At 62.3% G+C, this 15,067-nt stretch overlaps 1 protein-coding gene across 1 annotated transcript in view; it reads left to right on the forward strand.

Moving 5' to 3' along the window:
• Nucleotides 1–15,067, forward strand: part of Phactr3 (phosphatase and actin regulator 3) — a 118,161-nt gene that overhangs the window by 63,673 nt on the left and 39,421 nt on the right. The window contains 4 exon segments of the mRNA XM_048349682.1: nucleotides 3,018–3,179; nucleotides 4,711–4,788; nucleotides 8,460–8,539; nucleotides 8,541–8,643. Coding sequence (XP_048205639.1) covers nucleotides 3,018–3,179; nucleotides 4,711–4,788; nucleotides 8,460–8,539; nucleotides 8,541–8,643 — 423 coding nt within the window.

Consider the following 15,067-nt stretch of genomic DNA (forward strand, 5'->3'; position numbering starts at 1 on the left):
CTGCTCTGCAGCTCCAGGAAGAGGCAGAGGAGAGAGTCACTGGAAGGGGACCCAGCCCCCACGGTCCCTCCCTCCAGGGAAGGGGTCTGCAGTGAGGCGGGTGACCCTACCCTCAGACGCGCACAGGTGTGTGTGACCCCCACACACTGCCCGCCTATCGCTCATTGGCGGGTGCCCCTGTGCCAGAAGCCCCGCCTCCCTCTTGCACACTCAGGTCCCCCCCTGCACGTGCACAGGTCCTCACCACACCTGTTCTGCCCTGGCTGTTTCTCAGTGCTTTCTTCACAGAATGGCAGGACGTCTGCCTTGGCCTTCCTGCTCCTGGTGGAGAGCGCATGGCCCTGTCTGTCTCCCCCCACCGGGCCCTGGGCCTGACCTGGCAGGAAGGGTGCGGCCCGCAGGCCTCTGGGAGCCCGGGCCTCGTGTGGGCTTTGCTCCCCTGATGGCCCCAGGGGCCCCAAGTTGCCGCACCGTGTGTGTGTGTGTGTGTGTGTGTGTGTGGAGGGGGTGTGGAGCTCTCTTCTGGTGTTCCGGGCAGGGTCTGTTTGGGGCGACACGTTGGATAGGTGGGACATGTGCTTTTGTGACCTGGGGCGGGTGGGGGGGTCCTGTTCTGGGGTTCTGGGTGGGGTCTGTTGGGGGTGACAGGTCAGATAGTTGGGACATGCGCTTCCGTGACCTGAAAGCCCTCCCGTGAGTGGCTCGGAGCCGAGGCCCAGGCCCCCGCAGGTGCCCCGGGACTCCGCAGCCCCCCGGGCCCTCCTCGGGTGCCTTCTGTGGGAGGCCCGTGGCCCTGGGCGGTGCGGCCCCGTGGTGCACACAGCTGTGAACAGGTGCGCCATGGCACACGTGCGCGCGCGCGCACACACAGGCCTCCCACGCGCATGGCAGGTGCGCGACAGGTGCGGCGGGCACGCGGGCCGGTGGCGGGAGCTGCCGGGGGCCGGCCGAGGACCGAGGCCTGCGCTCCCCCGGCTCCTGTCGCCCCCGCAGGCGGCCGGCGTCGGGGATCCTTGGCCCCAGTCTGTACCCCACCCCTAGCGTGGCCCCGGCACGTGGTTGGGCCTGATTCAGACCGCCACGCTGGAAGGATGAACGGGGCGATGCTTGAGGGAGGAGGCCTGCCGTCTCATCAGCGGTCTCGGTCTCCCGTGGTCCTGGGTGCTGGGGACGGGGTCTCCTGGGGACACCCCGGGCCCCTGGGGGCGGGCCCGGCGCCCCCCGCCCGCCTCCCGCCCCGCCCGCCGCGTTTCCAGGACAGCCGGCTCTGCGGGGCCAGTGGACTCACAGTTCCAAGCCATCTGGTGCCTGTGGGCGGAGGGAGGGGAGGAGGGGAAGGCACGGGGGGGGGGGGGGGCGGCGCTCTGGAGAGAGAGGACCTTGTGCAGTGCGCTTGCTCGGCCTCGCCGCCGGCACTGCGCGTGCGTGCTCAGCATCCCGACACTGCGCATGGTCAGCCTGGCCACCTGGGCACAGGGGGAGGGAGGTGCACTGCGCATGCTCAGCCTTGCTGCCAGGGCACGTGGGGGGTAGGGTGTACTGCGCGTGCTCAGCACCGCCGCCAGGGCACGTGGGGTTGGGGTGCACTGCGCATGCTCAGCCTCGCTGCCAGGGCACGTGGTGGGTAGGGTGTACTGCGCATGCTCAGCACCGCCGCCAGGGCACGTGGGGTTGGGGTGCACTGCGCATGCTCAGCCTCTCCGCCAGGGCACATGGGGATCGGGTGTACTACCCATCATCAACACCATCTGGGCAGTGGAGTGGGGGGCACTGCACATGCTCAGCACCGCCGCCTGGGCACGTGGGGTGGGTTTCGGTACACTACGCATGCTCAGCACCACCGCCTGGGCACGTGGGGTGGGTAGGGTACACTGCGCATGCTCAGCCTCACCATCAGGGCACATGGGGATCGGGTGTACTACGCATCAGCACCGCCGCCTGGGCACGTGGGGTGGGGGGCACTGCGCATGCTGCCTAGGCACGTGGGGTGGGTTTCGGTACACTGCGCATGCTCAGCACCGCCGCTGGGGCATTGCACATGCGTGCTCACTGCCGCCCGGGCACGTGGGGGGGGGGCCGGGGGGGTCATCCGTGACCGACTGCAGCCCTCCGACCTCCCTGGGCGCCCACGGGGCACCATGACATGTGATGTGGAGTTGTTGCGGGAGTTTCTCCGGGGAGCGCTGGGTCGGGGGCCGTTGGGGGCCGTCGGGGCCCGTGGTGTCCCTCCCCTCCCGGCCGACCCCTATCGCCCGGGCGCCCGCATTCCGTCCTGCGTGGTAAATGGGTGTAACCGCCCCCCTGCCCCCCTCTGCCCCCCGGCCTGGGAGGGCGGGGCGGCCCTGAGCGAATGACAGAAGCCTGCCTGTGAAGTGGGGGGGTGAGCAGAAGCAGGCCGCGACGGGAGGGGTGGCCTTGGCTCAGCCCCTCTCCGCCCGCTCCGAGGCTGCGGCCTGGCGGGGGGGGGGTGGGGGGGGAGGACACACACACGCCCCGGGCGCCCCTTCCTCCACGCTCGCCGTCGTGGTCCGTCCCGTCAGGACACCGCCCCCAGCTCCCGGGCTGCCCGTCTGTGATGTGTGACCTGGGGGGCAGAGCTTCCTGCACCCGGTGACCGGCACGCTGGGCAGAGGCGCCGAGACGGGCCGGCCAGCGCTGGGGCCCCCACAGCCGTGCCCGGCCCTGGAAGGCCAAGGGGGCAGAGTGCAGTGCAGGTGGCTTTGCAGCTTCTTAGTTCCCGTCTCCATCCTAAGGCAGAGGCCTCCCTCGTCCTATCCCGGGCAGAAGACGGAGAGTTCCTGGAGGAGTGTTTACCTGAGTCAGTTGGGGGAGCGCGGTATGGAGGAGGGGGCCGCAGCACAGCAGGGGCAAAGGTCCTGAGGCAGGGGAGGATTTTTCCATCAGCCAGCACCCAGCCTCTTGGAGACTGCAGCTCCCACGACACACTGGGGCTCCGGGCTGTGGGGAGCCAGGGGGGGTGCCGGTCTTGACTCCGTCCCTCCGCTCTCGCCTCGCAGATGAGATGGAGCAAACGCCACCAGTGCGCTCCGAGTACCTGGTCCCAGGGAGCCGAACTCCCCCCGTGAGGAGGAACAGCAAGCTGGCCACCCTAGGCCGCATCTTCAAACCCTGGAAATGGAGGAAAAAGAAAAACGAGAAGCTGAAGCAGACGACATCGGGTGAGTGTTCTGGCTGGGTGGCCAGACCCCCCCCCCCCCGCAGCCTGGCCTTGCAGAACAGGCTCTGCTCTCTGCTCTCCAGCTTAGCCCTGCCCAGTCAGCCCTCCACCTGGCTGGGTGTGGGCAGCGCTGGCAGCACCCAGAATGCACACAAGCCACCCAGGACCTGTTAACAGCATCACCAGAGTGAGCCTTGACACGCTTGCTCAAGAGTGGTACTTAGCAACAAGCACCCGGCCCACAGCTCACCATGGCCCTCACCCCCACTGGCTGGAGGCTCCTAGAGGACCCTGGGGTGATTCTGAAGGGTGAGACTCTCAGCATGGTCTCGGCACCTCTCTAGCAACTAAGCTCTAGGTACGCCAGGCCCAGCACTTCCCCCCAAAGGGTCCAGTCAGTGGGCACTCACTCAGGCTGTACCTCACACCCTGCCAGTCCCGGCTCTGTGAGAAGCTGGGCAGGGCCGGGTTGTCCCACTGCCCCTGCCTCCTCGGAATCCACTGTGGCCACCAACACGTGGCCGGGTGGACAGCATGAGGTCACCAGGATGGGAGGCCACGCAGCAGTGTCTGCAGACAGGGCAGGGCCGCGCAACCGTGCGCCTCCCAAGAGCTCAGTGTGGGCACGCAGCCCTGTCACCCTAGGGACACGAAATAGGCTCAGAGAGGGGAGGCAGCTCACCCAGGCCAGCCAGCAGGCAGCGGGGAGCTGGCCCGGCTCACAGCCCCGGACTCCGTGTCCCTAAGCGTAAGTCCCCAGCGGGGACCTGGCCCGGCTCACAGCCCCGGACTCCGTGTCCCTAAGCAGAAGTCCCCAGTGGAGAGCTGGCCCAGTTCACAGCCCGGGAATCCGTGTCCCTAAGCAGAAGTCCCCAGCGGGGACCTGGCCCGGCTCACAGCCCCGGACTCCGTGTCCCTAAGCAGAAGTCCCCAGCGGCTCAGCCACACATGGCCTCATCCCCAAGCCACTGGCCTGACAGCGGTGGCTGGAAACAATTCGTGAGCTTCCTGCTCTCGGGAATCCGTGCTGGGCCCCCGGGACAGGCCTGGCACGCGCCCCCTTCCGGCAGCCGCCTCTGTGGCCCCTGCAGCCCCACTCTACAGAGCCCCAGGCCCCAGGGGCTGCCAGGAAGGAGGAGGAGGAGTGGGTGGGCGGCCTGGCCCTGTGGGTGGCCCGGGTTGGGATGGGGGCCTTCAGCATTCAGGTGACTGACACGCGGGGCTCGGCCTCCCTGGGCCTTGCCGGACAGCCCCCCCTGCAGTCCTTGCTTCACTGCTTCAGTTCCTCCAGCTTGTCTCTCCTGGTGGGTGTCTGGGCGGGGTGGGTAGTTCCCAGTTCCTCAGGGCACAGCAAGCCCGGCTGCACCCTTGGGTTCCTGGGAGGCCCCCGAGTCAGCTCAGGGACGGCCTGTGTCCAGTGTGGCCTCCAGGATGGGGAGATCCCACATCGTCAGGACCCTGCCTCCCCCTCTGCCTGTCGGGGTCACCGTCGCCTCTGCCCCGACTCACCCAGACATCTGTGTGCCGTGCAGCTCTGGAGAAGAAGATGGCCGGCAGGCAGGGCCGAGAGGAGCTCATCAAGCAGGGGCTGATGGAGATGATGGAGCAGGGTGAGTTTCCACCTGGGGCTTCCGGGATGGGGGGTGTCGGTGCCCGTGGCCGTGGCGGGGGCTGGACGGCCGGTCCTCACCTCTCAGAGCACGTGCACCCTGCCACGCGCCAGTAAAACTTGATGGGTGCAGAAATTCCATCCCAAGTCACCGCCAGGAGTTGTGAAGCTTTGGGTTTCTTTTGATGTTTTCCCCCCTTTAAAGATGTGAAGTCCTCAGGTCACATGCAACAGATGGGAGACTGGCTTGGGGGCCCAGACAGCCTTTTGCCAGTGCCCCTGCCCTTCCCTGCCCTCCCCTCCCCTCCTCTGCTTTCCCCTCCCCTCCTCTCCCCTCCTTTCTTCTCTTCTTCTTTCCCCTTCTCATCCTCTTTCCTCCGTTTCCTCCTTGCTCTTCCTTCTTCTGTCTTCTTCTCTCTGTCTCTCTCCGTCTCTGGGTCTCTTACTCTCTCTTAGCTGTGGACGGAAGCCCGGGCAGTACCATCCCTCCGAGCGGTGCACGCACTTCTTACCTGAGGCTGCGTTCGTTTCCTTGCAAGCCAGGGCCGTGCTGGCTGCCGAGGGTACCGGTGATATTCTTGTCCTGGAGCGCATAGCTGTGGGATGCTAATCTCAGCGCGTCCCACAGATGAGTGTGAAGCCGCACCTCACCCAAGGACAGGAAAGGAGCATGTGGCCCCTGGGGTCACTTTGCTGACCCCTAGCAGTACTGGCCAGGGTGGCTGAGTTTCCTTCATGGGGTGGTGGACCCAGCCGCGCAGCCAGGAGAAATGGGGCTGGAGGTGTGCCATGAGCCACGGGGCCACATGGGGAGGGAAAGGGCCCTGGACTCCCCCCGGGGAGAGGGGCTCTGCCTGTGGATGCCTGTGTGCTGTCCTGTCCTGATGAGCTGTGCGCGCACGCGTGTGTGTGTGTGTGTGTGTAACTTCCTTTCCAACCGAGCCATTGTGCTCCGGGTCAGGCCCTGCCTGGCCTAGCTCACTTGGGAGCACTGGAAGGAGAGCCGTCTCCTTTCTGGTGGGTGTGGGCAAACCCCACGGGTGCCGGTCTCCCTGGGCTTGGGGTAAGGAATCAGACTCCACCACTTCCTCCTCCCAACGTGGGGGAGCCAATCTCCGGCTGTGGGTGCCCCCCTGTGGCCAGGGCCTCCCACTGCACAGGTCCTGGAGGCCTTTGCCCGTTCAGTCCCCTCTGCTCTGTCCAGCCTCCTTCCTGACATCTAGGACCAAGGAGAGCGGAGTCCCCGTCCACATCCCCTCCCCACAGGTCCCTGGCGCTCCTCTGTGAGTGGGGACAGCGCCCTGCAAGGCCCTCCTTCCAGGGGTCCTGAGGAAACGCCCCCTTCTCTCGGGCACACTCGGGGGCATTTTCTTAAATGACTGGAGGACTGTGTCCTCTTGGCATTGAGTATAAAAGGCCGAGGCCCTGTCCTGGCGCCATGGCTGATCACCTGCATACCACACGGTTCCCAGGGACTGGATAGGGATTGGATCGTTGGGATTCCACGTGTCTGCAACACCGGAGGCTGGGTCTGGGGAACTCTGAGCGTGTGGTACACACACGTGCATTTCTACTGTGTTCGTGTGTCCAGGTGCACGCGTATCTGTGCATGTGTGTGCTTGTGCATCTTTGCACGAGTGTCCGTGTGCGTGGTGTTTGTGTGCACGTGTGTATATATGCCCCTGTGTGTGTGTGTGTTTACGCGCTCCCTGCCGCGTCTGTGGCAGTCCCTCTGTCAGCTGCGCTGTGCCCGGCTCGGCGGCAGTCAGGAGCGGGAGGACAGGATGGAGTCCTGGCGTGAGGGAGGTCAGGGGGCCAGGCCGTGGGCGGAGCAGGGCGTGAGCTCCTATCCCCCCCCCCCCCGCCTCGCCCCGTTTCTTAGCAACAGCCATGCCACGGGGCTATTTTGGGACTGCAGGCGCTGAGCAGGATTCTGGGTTCTGGGCCGGCGCTCTGAGCAGAGCACGGAGCCCCGGGCTGCAGACGGCGTGGGGGGGGGCTGCGGTGGGGGAGATGGGGGGAGGAGCTGTAGGCCTGCACGTGCACATCAGCCTCGCTCGCTACAGCTCGAGACGCCGACCTTCTGCTTCCTTCTGACCCTGTCGTCCTCGTGGGGATGGGGCGCGAGTACCTGCACCCCAGCCCTTTCTGAGGCAGGGCAGTGGCCGCGCCTGCCTCACACTGGGCGTGGAAGGGCCCGGTGCACTCCCTTGGCGGTTTGACACACACGCACTGGCCCTGGCCGTGCTGGTTCGCATCTTCCTTTGAGGCTGTGACTTCTGCTCACAGAGCAGCCACGGGCATGCGCACAAGCGCAGGGAAGCAGGCGTATGACCCGTGCCACGCATGCGTGCACATTCGCACACACAGCCCCAGCCGTCAAGTGCACACGCGATGGTATTGTCAGATTCCCCCCGGAGCCCTGTAATTCCCAGGCCACTGGACACAGACAGCATCAGGGCCCTGGATCGAGGGTGATCACGCTGTGTTCTGTGCTGCTTTGCGTAGAGAAAGCTGCAGGGGAGAGAGGAAGGCCGTCCAGGGCTGCGAAGCTCCCTTGGTGCTGGTGACCTCTGACCTTGCTGCTCAGCAAGTCCCTTGGGTCTCTGCCTCCATGTCTGGGTGATCTCAGCCAGGAGTCCACCGTGGTTCAGGACCCACCGCCTCTGACCTCCGGCCCAAGAACCCCTCTTAAAGCGCGCAGGCTTTACTTTGTCTTGTTTTGCTTTGCTTGCCCTGGGCTTGAACTCGGGGCCTGGGCACGGTCCCTGAGCTTTTGTGCTCAGACCACTTGAGCCACAGCTCCACGTCCAGCTTTTTGGTGGTTGATTGGAGAATGAGAGTCTCACAGACTTTCCAACCTGGTCTGGCTCTGAACCACTGTCCTCAGATCTCAGACTCCTGAGTAGCTGGGATCGTAGGCACGAGCCACTGGTGCCGGGCTAAGCTTTCCGTTTTTATTTGTATAAAGTAAAGCGATAGGAGGAGAGGCCTCCACGTCCAGAACGCGTGTCACCCCCCCCCCCTTGGTGGGAAGAGCCACCGGCATCCTCACCGAGGCCGCTGGGCTGGCCGCGCGCAGCCACGGGCCCCTGGCCTCCGCCGGGGCTGACTTGGTCGCTCTCCCTCGAAGAGATGGAGGAGCACGGAGGGGAGGACGGGGAGCGGAGGCGCAGGAGGGAAGTGGGGCTGCTGAGAGCCGCGGGCCTCGCCTCCGGGAGCGTTTGTTTTGTGGGTGACGAGGGGCCCGTGGAGGGTGCGGCACCTCGGGGCCGGTGGCGGCCGGGGCCCGCGGCCTCAGCCAGCGCTGGCCCGCCCTGGCCCCGCTCCGCACGTTCCTCGCTCCCCGAGCGGCCTCCCCGCTGTGGCCCCGGTGCCCGTGAGCGTCAGGGCGCCGCCTCTGCCCGCGCATGCCTGGCCACGCGCGGAGGGCAGGGCCAGGGCGGGGGCCCAAGCGCAGGGGCAGGGCGGCGGGCCTGGGGGCGCAGCGAAGGGCTGGCGGCCATCCCCGGGGCCCCTCGGGGCCACCGCTGCTGTTACAAGGGCACCCCAGAGCCCGGGAGCCCCAGACGCAGTGACCACACTCACCCGGGACACACCTGGAGGGTGTGTGCACGCGCGCGTGGCGCCACCCCAGGCCCCGGCGCGCGCTGACGGCGCGTCCCTTTGCAGATGCGGAGAGCAAGCAGTGTGGCCCCCACGGCGGCTCCCGACCCACACCGAGCGAACCCTCCGCCGCCCCCCAGGAGGCGCCCCCCCTCGGAGGACACCCAGCCAGGAAGCCCCCCGCCCTCGGGGACCGACCAGGCCTCCCGGGAGGAGCCGCCGGCCCCGGACGCCCCTTTGGACGACAGAGGTACTGGCTGGAGACGCTGAGTGGCTGGAGAGGGCCGGAACCCCCTGGCCTGGGTGGCGGCCGGGCCTCCGCGTGGGGCTGAGCCGGAGCCCTGCGGGGTCAGCATCCGCCGGGGGGGGGGGGGGGGGCACGCGGGGTGTCCCCCGCCGGGAGGCGGGGTGGCTCCTCTACTTGGCTCTTCAGGTGGCCTTCCCTCCCGCCGAGCCGCCTTCCCTCCCGCCCCGAGCCGCCTTCCCTCCCCGTGGCTCTCGGGTGGGCCTGGGCTGTTCCGAGTTGGTTGGGACGGAATCTGGGCCGGCGCGGTCCCCCAGGCGCTCACCCGTGCGGTGCCTGGTCGCCAGAGCGGGGTCTGCTGGGCACCTGCACACGCACCGCACTGTCCTCCGGCCGCCCGTGGCTTCAAACGGCACTGGCACAGAAGGGCGAAGTCGCCCTCCCAAGCCACGGAGCACACAGGCGGCAGGACGTGGGTGAGAGCCCAGCCCACACTCCGGCCGGGCCAGCTGGGGCGACCCCGGGCCTGGCTCTGGATGGCGAACGACCTTCCCACCCAGAGCAGGAGCCTGTCCTGCGGCCTCCCCGTGGGCCCTGCCCCCTGCTGGAGCTGCTCTGGGCGGCGGCTCTGAGGGCAGGCACCAGGCGGCCGCCGGTCCACGTTGGCGCCCAGGTCCGGAGGGATTTTGCTGTCTGGGTGGGCCAGGCTTTCTAGAGTTTTCCATCCCCACAGTGACCCTAGAATCCACACTGAAAGCACTGCCTTCTGGCCCTGTGCAGGAAGAGTTTGCCGAGCTCTGGACTAGGAGGAGGGAGGCAGGCGTGGGAGGCGGGAGTTGTGAGCGGCCACCGCTGATGGGGTCAGCCATCAGTGTAGGCAAGAAGAGCTTCTAGCAGCTGACAGGAGTCCGTGCATTGGGGGGAGGGGCCGAGGCGGAGCACGGAGAGGGAGGAGGGCTGGCGATGGGGCCCTGTGGATCTCACTTGGGGGAGGGGGATTTACTTTGTGCTGAGCCCCGACCACAGCTGTTAGACCAGCACTTGGCCCCCATGACAGCCAGTAGTTTGTATTTGGGTGGAGGCTGGCGGAGGGCTTGCTGTGGGTCTGGGTGGGCTTCCTCGTGCTTGTTGGGGCTCCATGAGGGGCTGTCATGGGGCGGAAGCGAGGCCAGAGCTCAGAGGGGTGCCTGAGGCTCCTTAGAGCTGGGCTGGGCTCTGAAGCCCAAGGACCAGATCCAGGACTGGACAGGGAGGGCTGGGTCAAGGAGGAGGAACAGTGCCTCAGGCAGGTGCGGGGCGAGGGCCCATGAGGAAGGCGATGTGGCAGGGGTGTGGCACCCCAAGCCCACAGGAGAGCACTGGAGAGCAGGTTTGCGCTGGGCGGGGAGGCAGGCTCTGTGGGGGTGCAGGCCACGCAGGGAGGGCGGGCCACGAAGGGAGGGCGGGCCACGCAGGGAGGGAGGGCCACGCAGGGAGCGCGGGCGACGCAGGGAGGGCAGGCGGCGGGCGGCAGGAAGGGGCGCAGCAGGTCGCCTCTCCTGATCCTCTCAGGTGAGCTTCAGTCCAAAGGAGCAAGGCAATACTGCGAAAGCAGAGTCGGGAGTGTTGGTTGGGTTTAGGACAGTGGGGTGTGATCCAGAAGAAATGGCGAAATGGATGTCCCAGGCCAGAGTCGTCAGCGTGCCGAGGGCAACGGCTGTGGAAGCGCCTGCCTCGGGGCCGGTGCAGGGAAGTCCTGCGCGGCGCCCTGGTCCAGCAGGTAGATCCCAGCCTGACACCGTGGTGACCCAGGCCCTGGGGTCCCTGAGCCCAGCTCTCGTGTCTCCCCGTCAGCCTTTCCTCCAGGTCCCTCGGCACGGCCCCTTCGGGAGCCCAGGGCTCGCAGGGCAAAGGCGGCCTGTCCGTTCCCACTGTGCCGGGCCCAGACGGGGCCCTAAGAGCAGGTCAGGCTGTGGCGCTTACGTGTGGTCTCTTTAACTCACATCCCCTTCGTTGGAGTTGTCCTTGAGGTCAGGGCTGCCGTGGTTTCACGAAGAGGACCTGCGCTCCGGATGGCAGCAGTGGAGGGGACGTGCCACCACTGCTTCCCCTCCCCGCGGGGCCTGGCGCGCCAGTGTCCGGGAAGCCACCTCAGACCCGCCTCCCTCCCGTGGGGCAGGGTGCAGGTGAGGACACGGAGGCCCCCGGAGGCGGAGGGCCAGGCCACTGGTCTGGGAGCAGGTCAGGAGGCCGAGGCAGTTGCTGCAGACTGGCCGGGGAGAGGCCCCTTGAGCCGTCCCCGTGACTTCATCCCCGTAACTCCGGGAAGACACTGGCTGGAACCAAGTTCCCCTGAGGACGTGGCCCGTCTGCCCAGCAGCTATTGGGGCGCAGTCACATGACCCTCTCACTTGGAAGCAGCCAGGGCAGGAAGTCACATGACTACATGTACATGCAGAAGCAGGAAGTCGCAGCAGACGGTGGATGCGACAGGAGTGTGTCTCATACATTTCTGTTATAGTAGGAGGTGTGTGAGTGTCTGGAGTGGGTTCTAGAAGAATCCATGCTGGACAAGAGTTCGTGGCCACTGTACTGCTGCTCAGTGCCTAGATGAACCAGAGCTGTGATTTTGTTCACTGAAAGTTTAGGGAGTCTCAAAAAACTCAGTCCCCAAACTCCTACACTTAATAAACCATTTTGGCAAAGTAGCAGGATACAAAATCAATCCACAAAAGTCAGCAGATTTTCTCTACACCAGCAATGTACAAGCAGAAAAGGAAATTGTGGAAACAATTCCATTTACAGTAGCCAAAAAAAAAGAATAAAGTACCTAGGGATCAACCTAACCAATGACGTGACGGACCTATTTAATGAAAACTACAAAAATCTAATAAGGGAAATCAAAGAAGACACAAGGAGATGGAAAGACCTCCCATGCTCATGGGTAGGCAGAATCAGTATAGTGAAAATGGCCATATTGCCCAAATTGTTATACAAATTCAATGCAATCCCTGTCAAAATCCCAGTTACATTCTTCACTGAAATAGAGAAAGCAACCCATAAATTTATATGGAACAACAAAAGACCTAAAACAGCCAAAGCAATTCTAGGCAAAAAAAAGCAGTGTAGGAGGTATCACAGTACCAGACTTCAAGCTCTACTATAGGGCCATCATAACAAAAACAGCCTGGTATTGGTATAAAAACAGACCGGAAGACCAATGGATTAGAATTGAAGATCCAGAAATAAAACCCCACTCTTACAGTCAGCTGATATTTGACAAAGGAGCTAAAGACATACAGTGGAATAAACATAGCCTCTTCAACTACTGGTGCTGGGAGAACTGGGTAGCCATATGCAGAAAACTCAAAGTAGACCCAAGCCTATCACCATGCACCAAGATCAACTCCAAATGGACCAAGGACCTCAATATCAGACCTGAATCCTTGAAACTACTGATGAACAGAGTAGGAAAGACGCTAGAACTTATAGGCACAGGAAGGAACTTCCTGAATAGAGTACCAGGGGCACAACAAATAGGGGAGAGACTCGACAAATGGGACTACTACAAATTAAAAAGTTTCTGCACAGCTAAGGACATAGCCACCAAAATAGAAAGACAGCCAACGATATGGGAAAGGATCTTTACCAGCACAGCAACAGACAAAGGCCTAATATCTGTCATCTACTGAGAACTCAAAAAACTAAGCCCCTCCAAGCCCAATAAACCAATTAGGAAATGGGCAAAGGAGCTAAAGAGAGTTTTCACAAGAGAAGAAATAAAAATGGCAAAGAAACATGAGGAAATGTTCAACATCCCTGGTAGTAAAGGAAATGCAAATAAAAACAACCCTGAGACACCACCTCACTCCAGTTAGAATGGCCTATACGCTGAACTCAGGCAACAACAAATGCTGGAGGGGGTGCGGGGAAAGAGGAACCCTTCTCCATTGTTGGTGGGAGTGCAAATTAGTACAACCACTTTGGAGAACAGTATGGAGATTTCTCAAAAAGCTCAATATAGACCTACCCTATGACCCAGCCATACCACTCCTAGGCACCTATCCTGAACAGCAGGTCCCAAGATATCAAAAAGACATTTGTACTTCCATGTTTATGGCTGCACAATTCACAATAGCCAAAATATGGAAACAACCCAGATGCCCCTCCACAGATGAATGGATCCAAAAAATATGGTACCTATACACAATGGAATACTACATAGCGATTAGGAATGGTGAAATATTGTTATTCGCAGGGAAATGGTCAGAACTTGAACAGATAATGTTGAGCGAGACAAGCCTAGAACTCAGAAAACAAAGGGGCATGATCTCCCTGATATATGACTGTTAAGAAGGGGTGACAGAGAGACAGTGCAGACCAGGTCTGTGAAACCAAAAACTGCTTGTCAAATGGTATTTTCCACAGGATTGGGGCAGCGACCCAACAGTATGTAACTAAAACCAAACCATTACTCAACATATAAAGGTCAAAAATTGACCTCTCAGTGGAAGACAATAGCTCAAAAGCTATGTATGTGCCAGGCTCGGGTCGCCTCCCCTGGCGTGGGGATTCAGGCTCTGCTGTGCTTCTAACAGCTCCCTTTCTCACCCTCTCCCCTGGTCACCCGACCCGCAGGTAAGGCCAGGGTGGAGTGGGGGGGGGCTCAGGAAAGACCTCAGGTGCACGCGGCCGTACGAGATCGCTTTACCTCCCTCCTTACCCGTGAAGAAAGCCAGGCGTACGCAGATCTCGGAGACGCTTCAAGAGCAGATCTGATTTCATAAGGGAGGGGCTAGCAGCGGATATAGTAGAGGGCGACGAGAAAAGGGGTGATCGACCAGAGAGCTGGCGATAGGCTGGTGAGCTTGTCATAGGACCCCCTCATGAGCTAACGTCACTTGGATAGCATCACCCCAGAGGCGAAAAGCCCACGAGAATGGGGGGCACATGGGCTGGCGAGAAAGTTGGGGGGCTGTTCGCAAAGCCAGTTCTTCTGGTGCCGGACCCAGAGAATTGTGGCCTGCTTCTGCATTCCCCCAGGGGAAGGGCTGCATCTCGGGAGCGCTATCCATTGCCCTTCCCCCTCAAGGCCAAAGCTGAACCCCAGCATGTATGTACGTTCATATAAGACTACTGTCGACATACTGTCTAATGTTGACATTACATTTAAAGCCCTTGGCAAATTTTCTTGGGTGTAAGCCACGTGGCTACTGTATATGTTCTTGGTACACTGGGTATTGTATATATGTCTACCTGACCTAGGGAAGGGAAAGAAAAACAGGGCGTAAGATATCACAAGAAATGTGCACACTGCCCTACTATGTAACTGTACCCTTTTTGCACAACACCTTGTCAACTAAATTTGTGTTCAATTAATAAATAAATTACCAAAAAAAAAGTTAGGGGGTCTCTCAGCCGTGAGCTTGATGTAGCAGAGGTCCTGGCAGAGTGCTTGGAACTCAACGCAGAGAACAGCAAGAGAGAGAGCTCCTGGGTGCCTGGGCGGGGTGTCCCTCTCAGGTTTTGCTGGGAGCTCTGAGGGTGGCAGCAGCTCCGCCTGGCGGCTCTGAACTTTCAGCACCACGGACAGCGCAGTTCAAGCACAGATACCACAGAGATGGAGGAATCCCAGCCCAGCAGACTGGCCCCCCAGAGGACTAGCCCTGTGGCGCTAGGGAGGGAGCTGGTGTCTTCACCCTTAGGAATTGTGTGTGTGCAGTCCTGCTTTTCCTGGGCACCTCCCCATAGAGGGGACACGGGGACCAGGAGTGAGGGGTGCCTGGTCTCCCGGGAGACACCCTGGACAGGGAGGCGCAGCAGGTGGATGGCCCGCCCATCTGCTGACTTCCGTTTCTCCCACAGGTGAGCAGGCCAGGGGAGAGGGGACAAGGGCTCCGGGCAGCTGAGCCCCGGAAGTCCCACCTCCTGCCCCGCCTCCTCCTCCTCTGGGCTGGCAGGGTCATTAGGACATGGTCACACACAGGAAATGGAGGCCCAGACAGGTGTGGTCACTTAAGCCAGGTCACAGAGGAGGTGCGGGGGCAACCTAAGCCTGCCGTGTCCAACTCCAGAGCCTGCCAGGGTGGCCCTGCTTTCCAGGTGGCAGCTGGACAGCATGTGGACAAGGACAGAAATGTGGGAGTCGCCCGTGCTTCCCTTCTCCCTAATTCTCTCCACCTCTGAACACAGCCACGGCCCCGGCCGCCGGTCTCCGCGGCCGAGGGGACATTTTTTTTTTTTTTTTTTTTGGCCAGTCCTGGGCCTTGGACTCAGGGCCTGAGCACTGTCCCTGGCTTCTTCCCGCTCAAGGCTAGCACTCTGCCACTTGAGCCACAGCGCCGCTTCTGGCCGTTTTCTGTATATGTGGTGCTGGGGAATCGAACCTAGGGCCTCGTGTATCCGAGGCAGGCACTCTTGCCACTAGGCTATATCCCCAGCCCCCGAGGGG

Source organism: Perognathus longimembris, chromosome 6, assembly GCF_023159225.1.
Source record: "Perognathus longimembris pacificus isolate PPM17 chromosome 6, ASM2315922v1, whole genome shotgun sequence".
Classification (NCBI taxonomy): Eukaryota; Metazoa; Chordata; class Mammalia; order Rodentia; family Heteromyidae; genus Perognathus; species Perognathus longimembris.